We start from the raw sequence: 20,654 nt of genomic DNA, 5'->3' as shown, positions 1-20,654 counted from the left end.
CACCCAGAGCAGAGAAAGCAGTCTGGGCTGGGAATCTAACCAGTAAATTGTGGAGAACAGGCCTGGAGTCACATCTGATGAAGTGGAAAGAGAAAGAGTCCGCCAGACTTAAATTTAAATTCTTCCTCTGCCATATACTAGCTGTGTGACCTCAGGACTAATAATAGTTATTTCACAGGATTACCATGGAGCATAAAATGAGATCACCCAATGTGAATCTACCTCACTCCATGACTGGCACATGAAAAACACCCCATAAATGTTAGTTCGCCAAAAACCCCCAAGAAAGGAAACTCAAAATTTCCTTTCTTTGTAATCTCCTCAAACTTCCACCAGGGTTTCTGAACTCTAAACCTATGTGAAAATAATAGGCTGTATCAATAATAAGAATACAACCAACCCAATTTTTTTTAAAACCCGTCAAAAATTTGAACAGACTTTTCCCCAAAGAAAAATACAGATGGATGGCAACAGGCACGTAAGATGTTCAACATCACTTGTCATTAGGGAAGCACAAATTAAGGCCACAGCAAAGTATCATTACGTACCTACTAGAATGACTAAAATTAAAAATGCTGACAATACCAAGTGTTGACGATGTTAGGGAGCAACTGGAATTCTCAGGCACTGACAGCAGGAATGCACGCTGGATCGGTACATTTGCTATATTTGAAAACACGCTGGCAGCTTCTTATAAAGTTAAATACACTTATCCTACAATCCAGCAGTCCCATCCCTAGGAGTTTGCCCAAGACAAATGAAAATGTATGTCCACCAAAAACTGTTTCTTAATAAAAGCCCGAAATCTGTAAACAACCCAAATATCCATCAACAAGTGAATGGATACACAATGTGTGGTGTTTCTACACAATGAAATGCTAGGCAGTGAGAAAAAGGAACCTACTGGTACAAAGGTCAAAGCGAGTGACTACCAAATACACTTTGTTAAGCAAAAGAAGTCTGGTGCAAAAGACTATAGAATATTGGACTTTATGTATATGAAATTTTGGAAAAGGCTGGGGTGGAGTGAGGGAACTGTCTGCAGGGGGACACAACAGAAGTCTCTGGAGGTGATAGAAACGTTCCACATCCTGTTTGAAGTAGCCTTTACGCAAGTATTCACAACTGTCAAAACTCACGGAACTGTACACTTAGGGTGAGTTTTGGGGCTCCTGGGTGGCTCCGTTGGTTAAGCATCCGACTTCGGCTCAGGTCATGGTCTCACAGTTTGTGGGTTCGAGCCACGCGTCCGACTCTGTGCTGACAGCTCGGAGCCTGGAGCCTGCTTCGGATTCTGTGTCTCCCTCTCTGCCCTCCCCCACCATGCTCTGTTTCTCCCTGTGTCTTAAAAATGAATAAATGTTACAAAAAACGAAAGTTTTTTTAAAGGGTGAGTTTTACTACCTGCAAATTATGCCAGGAAATCTTACTTTTAAAAGCAAATAGATTGTAAAATACAAGGGGTCTAACCCGGGAAGGAGGATGCAATCCTGGGAAACGGATGGAGGACGAAGCATGGGAGGATGGACAGGGTCAACTCTGCCACTGGTTTTGTGAATGGGGCTTGACTTGAACTTTTGGTTATCGGGAGAGCAAACCAAGAATAGGGGATTCGTTTATTAGCTAGTATCTCCATATTGCTACTTCCAGTGCCTGTTAGACAGGTCCACACTTTGCTGCAAAAAAGTGTGTGAAGTGGCCCCACTTGTAAAGAATTTCCTTATGCTCTCATCTCTCTGATGGTCCTCATGTCCTACAGCATCATGATCTGTGCATAAGTGTGCCTCCTCCATGACACTGTGGGTTTCTCTTTCAATTTTGTAATCCCAGCATCTAGGAGGTGTATAATGAGTGTTGACTGACACATCCAGGCACCATTCGATGTAAACTGCTATTTACTGAGGGCCCACTCAGTAAGTGCCAGGCATGGTGCTGGAAGAGAGTGTGAGCAGGAATGAACAGCTCACCCCCAACATCAGCCATCCAAAAATGAGGAAAATGGTGCCTCCTCCTATAGGACTCCCTCTGTAGGTCACGTCCAATGTAAAAACAGAAATATCCTGACATGTAGATCCCAAAGTCAAAGAAAATGCATTAGGGCTTGGAGCAGGAAACCAACTTGCTTTAATTTAGGGGCAGACACAAAAAATGTTAATGTATTTCATTCTAATGGACATGAGTTCCATGGAAGATCCATATTTTAAAACATCAGAGCCCCATCACATTCATCCTGAGATTATCTGTTCAGCAGATGTGAAATGTATCACTAATTTCATTTTATAAGTGGGGAAACTAACCTATACACAAGCAATAGAATACCTAATTTTCCTCTGTATTCTCTGTTTTCAAATGGTAGGAAATAAATGCTAAAAAAAAAAAAAAAAAAAAAAATTCCAAGTTCTTGTGTATTTTTCTGCCTCTGTATCTGCCCATCTGGTTCTCATCTCTTCTCTTTGCCTCCATTTCTCTTTTTTCTTTTCTCTCCCTCCCTTAATACCTCCCTCTCTGTCCCCCTCTCCTCCCACTACCTTCTTATCCTCTCCAGGAGGGGAGTTATACCAGGTGTTTTGCCCCTGATACCCAGTCTCCCTGAGCTGGCAACAGCACCTTGATTCCCCACCCCCACCCCACCCTGAACTGTACCCCTTCCAAAGAATACAAACCGCAAGAACATGCAATGTAATGCCCACTACTTCCCTGACCAAGACGCAGCTATCTGATCCAAGCAAGGTCAATTAGATAACCTTGCCATGGACTCTGGCTCTTGAGCAGAGTGACAGAAAGGCAAAAAGATGACTGGAATTTATTCCTCTTGTGTCAGTGCCCTTGAGAAACCGTTCATCACCTTCTACTAAATAGATCTTCTGAGATTCCCTGGCTTTAGTGTTTCTCAAAACCAGGTGGATCATTTCTCCTTTGATTCTGCGATTACCTTACAACCTTACAATAAAATGCATTTTTGCTCAAATCAAAGTCAGTTTCTGTTGCTTGCAAACAGAGAGGCCTAAAAAATACAACTTTTTAGCTCAATCTTTTTTTTAAGTCTTAAAAGTTGCCACCTACTTCTCCTAAGAAGCCATAAATGTGTAAAAGCAGGGCAATTCATTTGCTTTATTATTGTCTTATTATTTATTAATTACTTATTATTTATTATTTAATTTTATTATTGCGTGTACCCCTGGGGCTTGGACTGGGATGTGGGGCCTTCTATCCAGGTCCTCCCTCGCTTTCCTGATAAGTGAGGAGAGGTCCACTGACAAGTCAAGGTAAAGGATAATTCTCTCCTAACCTCCTGCCCACCAGAAAAGGACCTCAAGGCTCCCCAGGGCAAAATCAGGTTAATGAGCACCAACTTGTTTTGATTCCAAAATAGTATACCTGTATCATTTGCAGCCCCACAACCCTCTACGAAACTGAAAATTCTAGTTGAACTTGGAGCCCCAACTCATTCTCCTTTTCAGAACCCTGGATCACAATACGAACAATAATAATAATAATAATCACAATAATAATCACAATTACCAAGCAGTCAGTACCTAGGAAGCACTGAATTACAAACTGTATACAGCTTATCTCATTCAAGCCATACAAAATTAATTATGCCTATTTACAGATGAACATACCGAGATTTGGAAAGGTCAGGATCTCACTGAGGTTAAGAGCAATAAAAGAGCCAAGAGCAAATGCAGGTCTTTCTGATTTCTCTCTTAATCAGAAAGCCAACACACTTGATCACAATGACATCCTTCCTAACATGGGCAAGTTTCCGCTTCTGTGCTGGAAATCAGAGTTCACCCGGCTAATACAACACAAAAATGAAAGGGCTTCCATTATTTTTCACGCCAGAAACAAACACCCAAAGGGTTAGGCATCAAAGTGAACTGTCTTGGTTTTATCAATTGCCTTTTCTCCTCTACTTGCCACTTGAGACTATGCTGTCCTCTGTGTACTGACAAACCCTATCTTACCTGGCACAGGAATGTTTTTCAGGATAAAATAAAAAAAGAAGACTCTCACTCCCCATAAGTTAACAGCACTCAAGAGCTTTGCCAAAGGTGTAACTCCCATAGGGCTCACTGCCTCAGAATGCACAGCTCGGGGGACCTCAACCTTTGTATTTTGCAAGCTGCTCCAGCCCACCAGAAGAAAAGGGAGAATAGTTAACCCCAATTAAACCTGGCTCTTAAATACTCTCTCAAACACCTTTCAGGTGTAAAGAAAATATTAAAAGGATAAAATGAAGAACATCAATATGCTGGCACGTTCACTCAACAAAAGTTGACTGGACAAGTTTAGCTTAAGTACTGTATCAATGTTAATTTCTTCATTGGGATACACAGAGCATGATTAAGAAGGAGGTTAACGTGAGGGGAAGCTGGGTAAGAGGTATATGGGAACTCCCTGTCTTATGTTTGCAACTCTTCTATAAATCTGAAGTTATTTCAAAATTAAAGGCTTTAAAAAATGGGGTGCCTGGGTGGCTCAGTCACTTGAGCATCTGACTTCGGCTCAGGTTATGACCTCGCGGTTCATGAGTTCAAGCCCCGCATCCGGCTCTGTGCTGACAGCTCAGAACCTGGAGCCTGCTTCAGATTCTGTCTGTCTGTCTGTCTGTCTGTCTCTCTCTCTGCCCCCTCCCCCACTCACACTCTGTCTCTCTCTCAAAAATAAATAAACATTACATCCTCTGTAAGACTGATGATTTAGACAGCATCACTGATGAAATGCAGTTGAAATGAGAATCTTGAGTCATGCTCATCAATGAAGTATCATTGGTGGCAGCAGCACAGAGTCTCTCTAGTCCAAAACCACAAGAATAAACATATTCTGCAAACCAAAGCTTTAATGAGAACTTAACAAAAAAGAGCGCTTGATCATGATACCTCGCATCTGGGCCATAAATATATGCTTCACGGTAAATGGTATGCGTGTCTGTGTGTGAGAGAACGGCGGGAAGACGAGGGGAGAAAAGCTGAGAATACATGAATGAGATGAAGCTAAAGCAGACAAGAAAGAATCATTTACATCACTCATCTGGGATCAGGCGAAGAATTCACACATCTGTACCAGTAACTACATAACACAAATGGAGTGAGTTACTAGGTGCTGGTCCTCAACACAAGGAACTTTTTCTTTTTTTAAGTTTTCCAAAGAAAGTTTCAGAAATACCTATCCAAGAGCCACTCGGCATAAGCAAAGCACTTCAGAGGGGTCTTAAAAGGCACATTTCTTAATGGGATATCTTAGGCCTACAGAGAACTCTGCAAGAAACTTTTGGGGATGATCAGATCCAGGGTCGGGAACTCTTTCAAGGATGGGAAGGTCTCTTACTCAAGGGCATGACCATTTCATCTTCATCTGCAAGACCAGAAAAAAAGAGGTTTGTACAGTTTAGAGAAACTCTATTCTGACATGACGACTAAGTGCTTGAGATAACGGGTGAGAAAATACCTCACTAGGTCCCCAAAAGGGAGAGACCACATTGTCTTTGGATGTCATTGCAAGAAAAGGAAACTTTTTTGTAAAGGTTTAACATAAACCTGCGTGAAAGCACAGACGAGAAATAAATGGTCGATTTAGGGTCTACTCCAATTCATGGAATCAAAGCATACATAGCATGTAGCTGCTTTAAAACATTTCTCCAAAGAGTAGTTGGTAGAGAGGGATCAGGCATTGTTATTCTAGGAACAGAGAGTGCCAGTCACATCATGAAACTCTGGTGTAAAAAATCCTTTGACCGATCCAGTTTTCTAACCTTTCCTCCTATTTCAGAGACTTTCTGAGGATGTATAAGCATAAACTTGCAATTCAGGAGACAAGCTGATCTGGCACTAAGCTCTGATTTCTTCTCCAATAAGACAACTGGGGTAAATTCATGAGAAAGTAAATCATGGCCCCAAATCAGAAACTGAAAAAGAGAAAAAAAATGCCATTACTCCCTGGACACTTCATTTGAGGGAGAGAGGAGTCATATCCACTGACATTCTATTTACAGTACCCTTGCTTAGAGGAGGATTTAAGATAAAGTAGAGTATTCAAAATTCATATTTTATTACTTTCACAAGTGAAAAAAACCACAATACTTCACCGCATTATATTTGTACGTTACCGTGTTTAAATCCTATCACACGAATATCCCCGCTTCACCCCAAGCGGCTTGGTAAAACCACATTCCATTTTATCCCACTTTGTCTTCCATTTATATCTTAGTAGAATAACTTGGTCAGACATCCAAAGGCCCTCCCACTAATGAAACCAGGATTTGCTCAGAAAAATCAGTTGATAACTTGCCTTAGCATCCATCAAAGACAAAAAGAGTTATTAAAGTCTGAAACACCTCAAACTCAGAAGAACCAGTGGGAGAGCGCCAGAGGCAAACGAAGGGTTAAAACAGCTGATGTCTGGCTTAGGAGAAGGAAGCAACACAATTTTTTTAAGGCAAACACCTGGAGGGAAAAAAGTGGTATCTTGTTTCCACCTCAAGAAATTGCAGACAAACCTAAAGCAAATCACATCAGTGGAATACTCAATTAACTGAACATGCTAATTAACGATATGTAATCAACCCGCTTTCAGGCCTGTCTTCACCTGCTGTAATTCTGTAGTGCGTTGCCTTCCTTATTCCTCACAAACGGTAGAGCATTAGACAGTCTGCATGGTGCATCAAAGGGAAACAAATAAGCACAGATTTTTGCTGATGGCAGGAATTTCTCATGCTCAGGGCATATGAACCAACAATACGGAAACAGCAGCACCGGCTGTGTATTTTAATTATTCCCCACACCTATTCTGCAAAAGAGACTTTAAGTTTGACTCGATAATACAATGCTCAGTTATGGTTATTTCATAAAACTGAGCGCACACAGTCACTTAAAGTAGTAAATATGCAGTCATGACAGAATTAAATATTCATGAAATCAAGAGCCACTGGAAAAGCAGAGGATAGCGGACTATTAAAATTCATCATAGTTTTTACAATGTAAATGCTGTATGCATTCGTAAGGCACTCCAATTGGGTCTAGTGTGCGCCCAGATTCCAAGTTCCATGGTCGACTGCCATTTAAATTACAATACTGATTTGGGCAGATAAACAACAATGTCAATCCTTACCTCAGTTTCAAAATGCAAGGCAATCTGGAACATTTGCAAATACCCACTTGTTAAGTGAGCTTGTCTCCAAATACAGAGCAGCAACACTCCACATGATCCCAGTGTGTTTCAGGTATTTGTTTAATCCACTAGTACCTTCGGAAAGGTCCAACAGAAACCAAGGTAATCTTGTAGGAGGAGCACTCACGGAAGCACTCAACGCATGCAATTCTCTTCTAACCAGCCCAAGCAGCTATTTTGTTGTAGCTTCCTTAAGTGATGCAAAGTAAGAAAGTATTCGGACAGACCCTTCTTTGGTTCCACTATTCTCATTTGTTGCACCAACTCTTCCCCAACATTAGCAGGCAGTTTCCAAATGTATTCACAACCACACGTGTACGCTTGACACAGATACAACTAAACAACACTAGCTTCCATTGCACAAAACAGAACTCCAAGCGTGAATGGAAAAATAGGCTCAGAGACAAAGCTGTAATAAATACACTCCAATCATATTACCAGAGCGTTGTTTTCTATGCCGTTTCCTTTACTTCCCAATTTTCTCCAGAAGAAACATCAGCACCAGAGAATGATGGCATCTGAGCCATTTCTTACTGGAATCCAATTACTTGAAGAACTCCCCCGGCCACAGTAAGAAGTAGCTATCCCCTGGTCTACAATGACACAGCAGGGCTGCGAAAGATTTCCAGGGCTCCTCTGCTGCCAGGCACCTGGTCCCGGCCCTCCTAGCGAGGAGGGGGCCAGCTGAGGAGGAGGGCCTCGACTTTAGAGCTGGGTTAGGCAGTGCTCTCCATTCTGCAAAGGAGCCAAACTTTGCTCCCATTGTTGCCATCTTAAGCTTGATGTCACCTCCCTCCAAGGAGTCTCAGAAGCCACTTGGCAGCTCCTGAAGACACGCTTCCCCTTGACCTACATCATCTCAAGAAGCCTTGGTCAGACTGTGTGGGCAACCAGAGGTCTCCCCACGGCTCTCCCCGAGTGCCCTGCTCTACCCCGGGCATCACACCGCAAGTACCAGAAGACTTTTCCCTGCACACACCTCTGAATACGGAAACCAGGACAGGCTCCGGCACACGCCTTCCAGTTCGGAAAGTCACTCTCTCCCGTCGACTCCCCTCGATCTCACGTCTTCCCCACCTCTGCAACCCCCACCGCCACACAAACGAGGGAAGGGGTGGGGGGAGCGGAGGGGTTAAAGTGACAGCCACTACGAGAGATCCTCGGTTTTGTCCAAAAGGTGTCACAGCTCCAACACTGTGGACCTACCTTGCTCTCTCCTTTCTCGCTGTTGGGTCTCGCCTCGGGATCGTCGCTGTCCTCCACGCCAGCACTCTCGCCGGGCACTTCATCCTGAGCCAGCTGCTGCTGCTGCTGCTGCTGCTGCTGCTGCTGCTGCTGCTGTTGCTGCGGCGGCTGCGGCGGGGGCTGGGGCTGGGGCTGGGGCGGCTGTGGCGGCGCCTGGCAGGCTCCGCCAGCCCCCTGGGAGCGGGGGATGGGCTCCGGGCGCGGAGAAACTCCCTCAACATCCATCTCCATCTTCCCATTCACTGGAGGGCAAGACAAAAGCGGAGCGGGGACTTGGCAGCGGCGCCCGGCGGCTCCTCAGCTGCCCGTGGCACGCATGGCTCGCCGAGGAGGGGCCGCCTCCCGCGCGCCCTCCCTCCTGCCGCCCTTCGCCCGCGCTCCCCGCGGCTCCGCTCGCCCGCTCGGCTCCGGCGCTGGCGGCGTCTGGGCCGGGGCGCGCGGGGCGCGGGGGGCCGCGTGTCCTTGGAGCGGTGGCCTTCGGGCGCCCCCGGCAGCCCCGCTAAGCAGAGCGCATCCCGGCGGCGGCGGCGGCGGCGGCGGCGGCGGCGGCGGCGGCGGCGACGCCTCCCAGCCGCGCGCCCAGCCCCGGGGCCGCCCGGGGACTTGCTCTCCAGTCGGGCCTCCAGATTCGCGGTGCTTTGCAGCCTCTCCTGGGGCCCCTCGGCGTCTCCCCTCCCCTCCAACCTTCGGAACAAAGTTACTGGAAGAACGGCCGGGCGAAACGGACAGGAATGGGGACGGCCAGGTGCGCGTGAGCCCTACCATCCCCGCCCGCCGACCAAGCGCCGACCCCTCACCTTTGCCCTCGCCCCGGCGCCCAGGAGCCAAGGCAAGGAGGGGTTTCCGACCTGCGCCAGGTGGTGGCGGCGAGGACTGGCAGGAGGCGAGCACGCGGAGGGCCGGGGGCCGGCGCGCCCACCCCCAAGGCCGGGCGACCCCCACCTCCACGCCGGCCCGCTCTCCCCCGCCCCGCCCCGCCCCCCGCGCCGCGCCGCGCGCGTCTCCGGGGTCAGCCCTCCGGAGCGTGCGTGAGTGTGTCCCCGGGCTCCCGCGCCTCGGTCGGCTCCGCCGCCGCCGGCTCCGCGCCGCACAGCTCAGCGCCGGAGAACTGGAGTGAAGAAGCGGAGCCGGCGGCCGGCTCCGGGCAGGAGATCGACCTACCCTCGCCTCCGACCCGATCGCGGGCAGGAACCGGGAAGGGGTGGGGCCCCGCGTGGACGGCGAGGACGCGAGGCTCGCAGCGCGCCCGAGTTGGGCGTAAAGGTCGGCCAGAGAGGGTCGATGGGGGAGGCTGAGGGCGAAGCGAGAAGTCGCTGCCAGGCATTGACTGCAGTGTGTCCCGGGGTGGGCGCCAACTGGGCGCCGTCGCTCCCAAGTGGCGAGCCCTCCGGTGCTGGAAGGGCGTCCTCCGCAGGGCAGGTCTCCAGGAGGCTCGGGTGGTGACCCCAGGCCGGGCGGCGAGCTGCGTCTGCAAATATAGACAGATAGAGGTGACAAGGGTAGACTTGGAATTTCTTAAATCGGGGCTCGCCGACAGTCAGGTGATCAGCATGACTTCTAAATTTAACGCCGCTTGGTCCTGGGGAGTAGCTTACAACTTCACGGGAACTGCTCCTGCAACTCTGCGCTTCCAGGAGGGGACCCTCCAGCAGCTGTGGAGAGATATAGCAGGTTATTAAGAACCTGTTTAATATTAAATAGAGCCCATTGTTCTGGGCTTTGAGTTCCATAATGCCCCCAAATGGATCAGCAGATAAATGAACTATTCATGCATTTCTTAGCAGAGGGTGGCTTCCCCCCCACCACCCATAACATATAATGCATCGCAGATAACGCTTACCTAATGAAACTAGAAAATTGCATTGTTCGTGACTGCTTTGCACTAACTTAAAGACTTTTCCATATCAAGACACACTGTCTCAATACATGCAGTTACACCAGGACACGTCATTAGGTCCTATCCTTCAATGCAATCTCTTAATCTCTGACTCTGCCTGTAAATGTGACCGAAATTAATTGCCACTTTAATTTGATCGGTGTAGACAGCCAATCTGGATATTGCAATGCGAGCATGCTTTTGGAAAGAAAAAGTTTGGGGACTGACTTACTGATTTGCTTTTCTTCAGAGTTTCTGAAAACTGGATTTCAAGCTCATTTTCGAATCTGGGAACTTGTTAAAAATAAAATGAGCTTGCATTGGTATGAAATCCACTGTACTTCTAAATGACATATGACCCTTTAGGCAGTAATATACCAGCCAAAAATCTAGAGAGCTATGTGCCTCCAAAGAAGTCCTTACTCTCCATCTCCTCCCCAGAATATTGTTATAAATCAATTCTTCTAGTATTTTTACAATGGTAAATTAGATCTGTGTAAAGTCCTTAGCAGAGTGCCTTAGTGCACAGTGAGCACTCCACAATCATTACCTGTTATGCTGAAAATAGTAAGGTGATAGAAATTCACCGTGACACTCATCTGAGGACCTTGATTTAGGAAGAAGAAATCGTCAGTTTAATCTGTTTATATAAATTATTCTCAAAGGTATTTGGTATCTTCAAAGAATGAAGTCCCTTCTGAAGGCAGGAAGAAAGTCGGTGTGGTGTTCTGTGCAATAAAGTTTTGAATTTGTCAGATTTTCCTTCCAGTGTAGAAGTAAAAACTGCATGTCAGGCCCAACAGGATCTGGAACAGCCGACCGGTAAGTTATTATTCTTACATGCTTGTCACTTTCGAATGTATTTGTGAACTTCTTTCAAGGCTTAAATGAAGATTAAATCAAAATAAAGATACAATACTTCCACTAAATCTGTTCTAAATTTAGGTATGTGCTTGCAAAGAGTCCCACTGTTAAATGCAAATATTTTTCTTTCTCTGCCCTTCTATTTTTTTGGGGGACACAGATATTTTTTTTTGCATCTGTCATAAGTAAATATGGGCTCAGAAAATATATTACATTTCAAAACTGTTGATTGCACCTAATTATGCATGTAAATTGCTACTTCAAGCATGCAGACAGCTTGCAACATTTTGAAAATTTTGCCCTAGTAGTCATCTGAGGTATTTGTGGTACTATTTTGCTTTTGCCTTAAATGACTTCATTCCCGATTAGCTTCCCGATAGTGATGGATCTATGAATAATTTTGACCTTTTGATGTCTCTCTTTTAGGTGATTCAAATTAGCAAATCAGGACTGCCAACAAAATCACCCCTCTTATTGTTTATACCAGACCATTTGATGTTTTGAGTCATTGAAATGAGAGTTTACAAAAAGGTGTCCTGAAAGAACCATCTAATCGTTTGCTACTCAAAATGTGATCAGTGGCCCTGCAGCATCTCAACACCGGTATTGTTAGAAGTACAGTCTCAGGCCCCACCCCAGATTTGCTACATCATAGTCTGCATTTTGACAAGATCCCCACGGGATTCCTACCACATGCAATTGGAGAAGCTGTAATACATCACATAGTTGGCCCTTCTACATTATAATTATCTTTGGCACTGTTCTCCTAAAATACTACTGGAAGAGACTTATTAGGAAAACACAATCATAGAAACTTTTTTTTTTTTTTTTTTTTTTTGGTCAAAACATTGTCCCTTCCTGCCCTCCCCTCCCAGGATCTTAGTGCTGCATAATGAGAAGGTACACAAATTAAGAATGTAACAATGTTGTGTACTGGTAAGTGGATTAGAAGTATATGATTTTCTCACATCAGAAAATGCTAACCTGGGGTGCCTTGGTTGCTTAGTCTGTTAAGTGTCTGACTTCTGGTCAGGTCATGATCTTGCGATTCACAAGTTCAAGGCCTGCATCAGGCTCTGTGCTGACAGCTTGGAGCCTGGGGCCTGCTTTGGATTCTGTGTCTCCCTCTCTGCCCCTCCACCACTCATGCTCACTCTCGCTCTCTCTCTCAAAAATAAACATTAAAAAAAAATTTTTAAAAACAACACTAACCTAAAAAGGGAATAGCATTTTATCTTGAATGACAAATTTTATGCAAACATGTAAAATTAGTTCCTTAAAAGCTTTGGTTATTTTTTTACCTTCTGTTTGAGATTTGAAAGTCCACAGTTTCCCCTCCTCTGACAGGATTATTGATTTCCTTCTGTTACAATGGAAGCAGAAACCACCAAGTTTGAGCCTATAAAATGATCATTTAATAAAGCTTCAGTAATTTGGTATAACGGTAGACTAAATTATATGCCCCAGTATTTTTTAGGAACTAAAAGAACTTGTTACTTTAAAGAATTTCTTTAAAGAACATACATGTGGATCAATAAATTATTACTTTAAAAGGTTATCCAATACAGTAGTTCTCACCTTTAATGTACATGGTATCACCTGGGGAAAGCTGTGGAAAATGCAGGTTATGACTCAGCAGGACAGGATTTGGGCCAGAGAATCTGCATTTCTACAAACTTCCAGGTAAAGCCAATGCTTCAGGTCCTCAAATCTAACAGACTTGCTTTATCACCATCAATGGTTGTTAAATTTCAATCACTTGGAGAATCATCACTTGGGGATTTTTTAAATCTGCGATGCCCAGGCTACACACACACACACACACACACACACACACACACACACGCACACCCCAGACAAATCCGACCTGAATCTTTGGGGGTGAGAGCTAGGCACCAGTAGTTTTTAAACCTACCCAGGTAATTACGATAGGTAGCCAAGACTGGAAATCAGTGCTATAAATCCGTGATTCTCCAAGCGCAGTCCCCATACCAGCAGCAGCCAGATATAAATGCCCACTCTCTAGCCCCACCCCAGACCTACTCAGTATCTACACTTTAAGATTCCTCGGGTGATAGGTTGCACATTTAAAGTTGAGATCCACAGCAGCAACCTGATCCCAACTCCTTTATTTGTCTCTTGGCTCTTTACGGATCTACACCCATTGTAAGAAGTTTGTAGAACCCTTACAGATAAAGTTCCAACTGAGAGGAGGAATCCACAAGCATCCTGGCTCTAATAACTTCTGTGATTAGTGGCACTGTCCAGTAGAACTTTTCTGAAGTGATGGAAATGTTTTGTATCTGGGCTCTTCGGTAAGTAGCCGCCAGCCACATGTGGCTATCGAGCATATGAATTATGGCTAAGACAGAGAAACTTTTCATTTTAATTTTATTTAATTTTAATTGATTTAAATGTAAATAGCGTCGTGTGGTTATTGGCCCCCCTGTTGAACAGAGCAGCTCTGGAGTAAGCATCCTTCCTGTTGCTCAACCCTTGTTCAAACTCCCAGGTTGAACACAGGCCCCTCCTGCTCAGTTTTTGTATGTATTAATCCCCAGTGAGTATATCAGGAGAAAAAACATCTGCCTTGCCACCTCATTTACATAATAGGTAACATTATGCTTACTCTTTTGAATGAGGCGAGTTTAACTTGAATTAAATGCCACCAAAAGTTGTCAAAACCTTTTTCATAGTATTTATAACTACGTAGCTTTAATTTTACAGCCTTTTCAAACACCAGCATACACGGGGTGCAATTGGAGCTGCCTTAAGAAAAAGAGACAAAAGAGTGCAAGTAGCTTCTGGGTAGAAGACCCATGAAGACACCCTTTCCCCCAGCATCTTATTGGTGCATAGTGGAAAGTTGCATAAATTAAGACTGGATCTCTGTGGGAAATAAATATAAAACTCGAAGATTCCTCTCGAAATGGAAGATGAGATACAAAACAAAGGAGGGGTCAAGGAGCTTAGGTGGCAGAAGATCGCAAATGAAATTCAAAGTAGAAATGTACTCAACAGTCACCCTGAATGTAAGTACCTAAGCTGTGGAATGGGACAGGACAGGAGGGCAGGGGTGAGGGGAGGGGGAGGGAGGAGAGCATGAAATCAAAATGCTCAGGATCTAAAGACCAGCACCAGCAGCCTGAGTGTTCCCTTCTCCAGGATGAAAATAACAAGCAGCAAACACCATCACATTAGCGCTGCCTGGCGCTCCCTACGTCATGCCCCTGCAGCCTTCCCAACAAAACCCCCTGAGGAGCAGATGATCAGGAAAGAGATTATTCGGGGGACATCACTTTAACTGACACATCTCAGAATAGAAAAGCAAATCCCTACTTGAGAGGGAAGAGGACAGTGTTAAAGTCAGCCCTTGCCTTTGAAAAGGTCATGTGTCATTTCCAAGCTGAATTGGCCACAACCTATCTCATAAAAGGAGGCTAACACTAGGAAAAATATTTCATCATCGCCGTATTCATATTTCATCAGGGTCTCTGCCTTGCCCGGCTGCTGATTTGGTACTGTGTGATACAAGATTATGCCCACAAAGAAATGTGTAGCTAAGGGCAACAGCCTCACTTCTGAGGACGGTCACTTCATAGCAACTGAAACCAATAAATAGACTGCCCTTGTTGTCCTCAGAAAAGAAACTCCAAGGGACTTCAGACAATATGATTTCAGGAGGTTGGCCGCCGACTCAGAGGCTATTTGGAACTCGTTTTGACTCTCACGCAGGCATCTTCAGATCCCCTCAACCAGACTCCTTTCCTTCAGAAAGTGAGGGCAAGTTCTTTAAAAGTCCACATCAGTCTACCTCAGAAGGGAGGGGGGCAGAGTAACCGTGAAAGAAAAAGAAAATGTTTACTCTCTTGCCCCTGATGGGCTACAAAGGCCAAACCCGGTTCTACGTTTGTACCACTTTGCTGATATCCCACGCCTAACAACGCAGCTGATTAAAGCCAACAACCTCTAACCATTGTTCTAGGCAACATTTGGAGGATTCCCCTACCCTTTGCTTATTCAAACGCACCCATGTTTCTTGGCTAAAGTTATAGGTGTAGTTTACAGATATAGGATTTCCAAGGATTCTGAACTTTCGTTTCTGGGTCACCTGAAAATATTCCAGAACATTGCAGTTTTAAGGGCAGTGCCATATCTGCTCTGGCAATATTGGAGCAGCTCTGCAAAGTGTGAGCGCCTATGTGGCTTCCTACATCTAAGATAGAATGCCGGCTATGCTGAGCTCGTTCGAGACTCGACTGGTGCCAAAAGGTCACCTTTGTTACCGATAAAGAGCAGCTTGGAGTACGTAGCTTGCATCTGTAGGCAAATGGTCTTCCTATTTTTGAACTCCGGATCAGGCAGACAGATCCACTCAGTCACAGCCTTCTGGGGCTATTGCAAGCTTTCTTTGCATGTACCCTGCAGGCGGCTAGCTCCCAGAAGGTACAAGGAAGAGAGGCCTGCAAGCTCAGTTCATTTTTCCCAAATTCATTGGGCAGTTAAGACACCTAAGACCTGGGGCGCCTGGGTGGCGCAGTCGGTTAAGCGTCCGACTTCAGCCAGGTCACGATCTCGCAGTCCGTGAGTTCAAGCCCCGCGTCGGGCTCTGGGCTGATGGCTCAGAGCCTGGAGCCTGTTTCCGATTCTGTGTCTCCCTCTCTCTCTAGCCCTCCCCCGTTCATGCTCTGTCTCTCTCTGTGTCCCAAAAAAAATAAATAAACGTTGAAAAAAAAAAAAAAAGACACCTAAGACTGAGACTAAAAGAGGACACACCAGGAGCGTCCTGGATTCCCTACATATGGAAAGAAACATCAAAAGTAGGGAAGAAGTGGTAAGCCCCCCCGAACAAATTCTGCGTCAATATTTGTCCCAAGTCCCATGTCCCAACCCTCCTCACGGCATGGTGCCTCCTGTGGTGGGCGGGAACTCTGGGAGCCCACCCTGAACAGCTCCATTTCCTCCCATCGATCATATCCACTCATCGATCCCGTGTGGTCACCAGGCGATGACCAGCTCTACCAATCACACTCCCCTCAATTGTAGAACTGATTTGTTGGGTCTTAGATGTGGTTGGTCAGAATTAACATTCCTTGTACAAAACTGTCAAGAATTAAACTCCTGACCTGGCTCTCATTAGCATCATGCTAGAATCAACCGAGCAAACCAGACATTTTATAGAGGTGTAAAGCTTGCAGAGGTGGTGCTCTAGCAAGTGCCTTTTATCTTACAAGAGAGTAATAAATATTACATTTTCATGATGTGTCTTTTTAAACCATATATTATCTTTCACTCCCTTGTATAGTATATTTTAGAAGACCCACCTCATGCAGTGCCTTGCACATGGTGGGACTAAATAAATGTTTGAGAATGAATATTAAAGACCTTTTATGCGAAGGCTTAGAAACGACTGTGCATCTCATCTGGGAAAATTTAGTCTTCAAGAAAGTAAAACAAGAATAGGCCATTTGGAAAGTAGGTTTCCATCATGGACTTACTGTGGTCACGTGTTTGTTTCAAATTCACTGAATTACCACAGGAAAGAAAATAACCATTAACTTTGCAGTAGGTTGTCTCAGCCTTCATTTCCTTTTTTATTAATTGAGGGACCTATCCTTCCTTTCAGCTCCAAGATCTGAGATAACAAGAGTAGATATTTTCTGACCAGTTAAGAGCACACAGAGAGAATCCAATAATCAAGTGAGAGTGGGAAACCCTCTGGCGTTTGTAACAATATGTTCTCATTTTCATCTATTAAATAGCAGATCTCCTATTTCTAGATACGGCCATTGGTCTCCTGGTCATTATGTCCTTATTTGCACACCGTGTTTTTCATTTTGGAAGCAGAGTAGAAGCAACACGTACAACTATAGTAAAAATTAGGTGAGACATTTTGGAAAACCAAGAATCTAAATGTAAGCAGGAAACAGGAAACAAGCCACGGAGACAGCCGTAAATATAATAAATGAGCTCCTAGGGAAAACCAACAGAGTGTGGTGATGAGTTCTAAGATTCACCTGAATGTATTTCTAGAGAAAAGGACCACTCTAGTGGGGAAATTGAAATTTGAATGGGTGTTATATGCCTTTTTCATAGAATAGTATTCTCGGGTTCTTTAAGAATATCATGTACATGCTTAGAAATTAAGGTGCAAGTGACTACCAACTTTTGCTTCCTCTTACTACTTCCTCGGCATGCAGGCTTCCAGGCTGTGCTCTGTCGACACTGCTGTGTTATGTGTCACTAGTCACCTCCCCACTGCTGAAATCAATACCTTTCCAGCTGTTGATCTCAGCTGGCCTTCGGTCTCATATTTCACCCCAACCTTCTCAAAAAGCTACTCAGCCTCGATTCCCTCCTCACCCTCTGACTATTCCCTACTGTCTCTTTAACTCTTCTTTTCCTATCTGTTTCTACTCCACGAATACTCTTTCTTCACAGAACTTCAGCTTGCTCATCCCGGGGAATAGTGCTCACTGTCACCAGAGAGATGAAGCCCAACATTAGACGTTTACCTATGGCATCTCTTTAATGATCTTAACAGCTCTCTGGGGCAGCCATTACTAATCCTATCTGATGCACAAAGAAACAGAGGTTCTGCCTGTCTGGGTAACGTGCCTAAAGCCACAACCCTGGTAGTAGCAGAAGCAGAGATTTTAACCCAGGCATGGATGACTCAAATTGCATGATCCTTTCACCACCGAAAGGTCAGCTGCGGGTGTGTAATGTACCTCCCCAGAACCCAAGGCCTGAAACAATCATCATCGTCTCTGTGGCACACACATCTACAGTACAGATAGAGCTCGGTGGATATGACATGCCTCTGCTCCGTGGGGCCCAGCCGGGGCAGCTTAGCTGGGGCTGTAGGCTCCACTCACGGGGCTGGCAGGCTGGTGCTGGCCGTTGTCTGGGAGCTCAGGGCCTCCGTTCCCTCCACCTGGGCCTCGCCAATGGCCACTTGGGCTTCTTCACAGCATGGTGGCTGGTTTCCAAAAGCAAAGAACCTAATACAGGGAGGCAGAAGTGCAAGGCATTTTTATGACTTAGTCGCATAGTGTCATTTCTGCTATGCCGTCCGTTGAGGCAAACACAGAGTCCATGTTCAAGGGGGAGGTAACGTAAACTCCACCTCTCAATGGGGAAATAGGAAGGTACCAGAAGAGGATGGAGGCCAGGAGGAAACACTGTCGCAACCATCTCTGGACAAAACAAGCTGCCACAGCGTGGTTCCTCTACTATAAAGATGACTTTCATTTCTTTACCTCCGAGTCCTGACATCTCTTCTGAAGCCAGCTCCACAGTTCTGATTGTCTATTCAAATTTTTCAAGAGCCTAATTCACTTTATTGAAGTCAAGCCTCGCTTGATTCTTCATACTTACATGATCAGCACCATCGACCCAGTCAGTCACCATCGCTGAACGGCTCACCTGCGGCTTTTACTCCTCCTGTTCCTGTGGCCCCACACCCATTTCTTCTAACCTGTTGGCTCTCTGTCATCAGATAGTGGATTCATTCTTGCAAAAACATTTATTGAGTACCTACGATGTAACCGGTCCTGCATTGGTTGTTGTTAATTATTAGTGATACAGATACAATAGTACACACACACAAAAATATGTATGAGTAATATGTATATATACACATACACATATATGTTCACATATCTTCTGCCTTTGCTCTCAAGCAATGTATAGGTATTTGCAGAAATAGACAAATCAACAAAAAAAAATGTACAATTTACGATTGTTATCAGCATATTCCAAGTACACTGCAGGGTGTAGAAGTTGCAAGGAAATGGAACTCAATCCTACATTTGGGAGAGTGAAGGAAGAAGGCAGTGCATGTAAAGGGATAGTAGGAGTTTTATGCCATCAGTGCTCACACATTACAGACATATATATCTGTGTCTGTGTGTATATATATACATATATATGTGTGCGTATATATATATATATATATATATATATATAATCTGTGTCATGTGTTTGTGAATGTTCATAGTTATATATTTATAAATTTTATAAATATATTGTAATATTTATTGCACAGAATGACATTTAGCTCAGGATGAGTTTCAGTTGGTCTGCCACAAGACAGTCTCTGAAGCAATGAATCATGCCCAAAGCCGAACCTCTGTTCAAATATATTTCTCCATAGACTCTTTTTGAATGTGTCTAACTTGTAGAAGGTAAATTAATTTAATTGGGATTAACCAGTATCACCGAGCATTGTAATGTTTGAAAGTCAATGTAGAGAGATTTTTTAAAGTCTTTACAGGAATTGGAGAGCTTTTTAAATGACAAGGAAAGAAATCTTGCATGACCCCATGTGCGGGTGTTTTGCCAGCTTGCTCTCAAACCTGTTCCTCACTGCGTTAGGTGCGTCTCCTGCTCTGCTCTGTATCACAGGGAACTACACTTCTGGGCTCCCTTGCTAACTTGTGTCTGGTTGGTTTAAGTCCATGGGATGCACGGGTAGAAAACAAGAGGGTGCAAGGAGGGGAAACACTGGGGTATTTCGTCCATCTGTCTGCCTTGCCTGTGTCCAGCAACAGCCCAGCTGTCTGGTTGGGTACTAGTACCCTCTGTGGCTCCCATTCGCACTGTATAAACCCAGATTCTGGGATTAGGTAACACATCCTCCTTCACCATGGGCTTCCAGCTCTAGGGATGGGACCAACCTCTTGCTCTGGCTAGCCTCTGGTGCCCTCAACATCCTCTGGCTGCCATATGTGACCAATTCTAGCACAATCCCTTCCATGTGAAAGAGTAGAATGGCATCTAGGTTGCTGATTGGACCTCAACTGATACATCCAGCTAGCTCAGTTTTTAAAGTTATTTTTAATTATTATATAATACTTCTAACCTGAAATTTACCATCATAATTGTATTGAGATGTATAGTTCCGTGACACTAATACGTGTATGTTCCACAGCCATCACCAACCATCCATCTTCAGAACTCTGCTCATTTGCAAAACTGAAACTCTGTACCCATGAAACAACTCCTCATTCTCCCCACCCGTAGCCCCTGGCAACCACCATTCAACTGTCTATGAATCTGACTGCTCTAGGTACCTCGTGTAAGTAGAATTATACAGTATTTGTCCTTTTATGCCTAGTTTATCTCACTTAATGTCCTCAAGGTTCATCCATGTTGCAGCATGTGTCAAATTTCCTTCCGTTTTAAGAATAAATAATATTCCATTGTATGTATGTACCAGATTTTGTTTATCCATTCATCTGTTGATGGGGCCTTAGCTATTGGGAATAATGCTGCTAGGGACATGGGTCCCTGATTTGAGTCCCTGATTTCAGTTCTTCTGGGCATATGCATGGAACTGAAATTCTAGATCATACGGTAATTCTATTTTTAATTCTTTAAAGAACTACCAGCTTGTTTTCTCTGGTGGCTGCACATATACATCCTCACCAACCACACAGGAGCGTTCTAATTTATCCATATCCTTGCGCACCCTTTATATTTTCTGTCTTTTTGA

At 44.7% G+C, this 20,654-nt stretch overlaps 1 protein-coding gene across 9 annotated transcripts in view; it reads right to left on the bottom strand.

Annotated features, from left to right (window-relative positions):
- The window catches only part of RBMS3 (RNA binding motif single stranded interacting protein 3), a 1,329,481-nt gene extending 1,319,613 nt beyond the window's left edge, over positions 1-9,868 (bottom strand). For 8 of the 9 annotated variants that reach the window (XM_045436403.1, XM_045436406.1, XM_045436409.1 and 5 more), the window contains exons 1-2: positions 9,577-9,868; positions 8,377-8,657 (exon numbers count right to left, since the gene is read on the bottom strand). In XM_045436403.1, coding sequence (XP_045292359.1) covers positions 8,377-8,657; positions 9,577-9,739 — 444 coding nt within the window. In that variant the 5' untranslated portion in view covers positions 9,740-9,868. The other variant, XM_045436412.1, reaches the window with a different exon arrangement.
- Positions 9,869-20,654: the final 10,786 nt, after the last annotated feature.

Source organism: Leopardus geoffroyi, chromosome C2 (genome assembly GCF_018350155.1).
Source record: "Leopardus geoffroyi isolate Oge1 chromosome C2, O.geoffroyi_Oge1_pat1.0, whole genome shotgun sequence".
Lineage (NCBI taxonomy): Eukaryota > Metazoa > Chordata > Mammalia > Carnivora > Felidae > Leopardus > Leopardus geoffroyi.
This window is presented reverse-complemented; position numbering and strand designations above follow the sequence as displayed.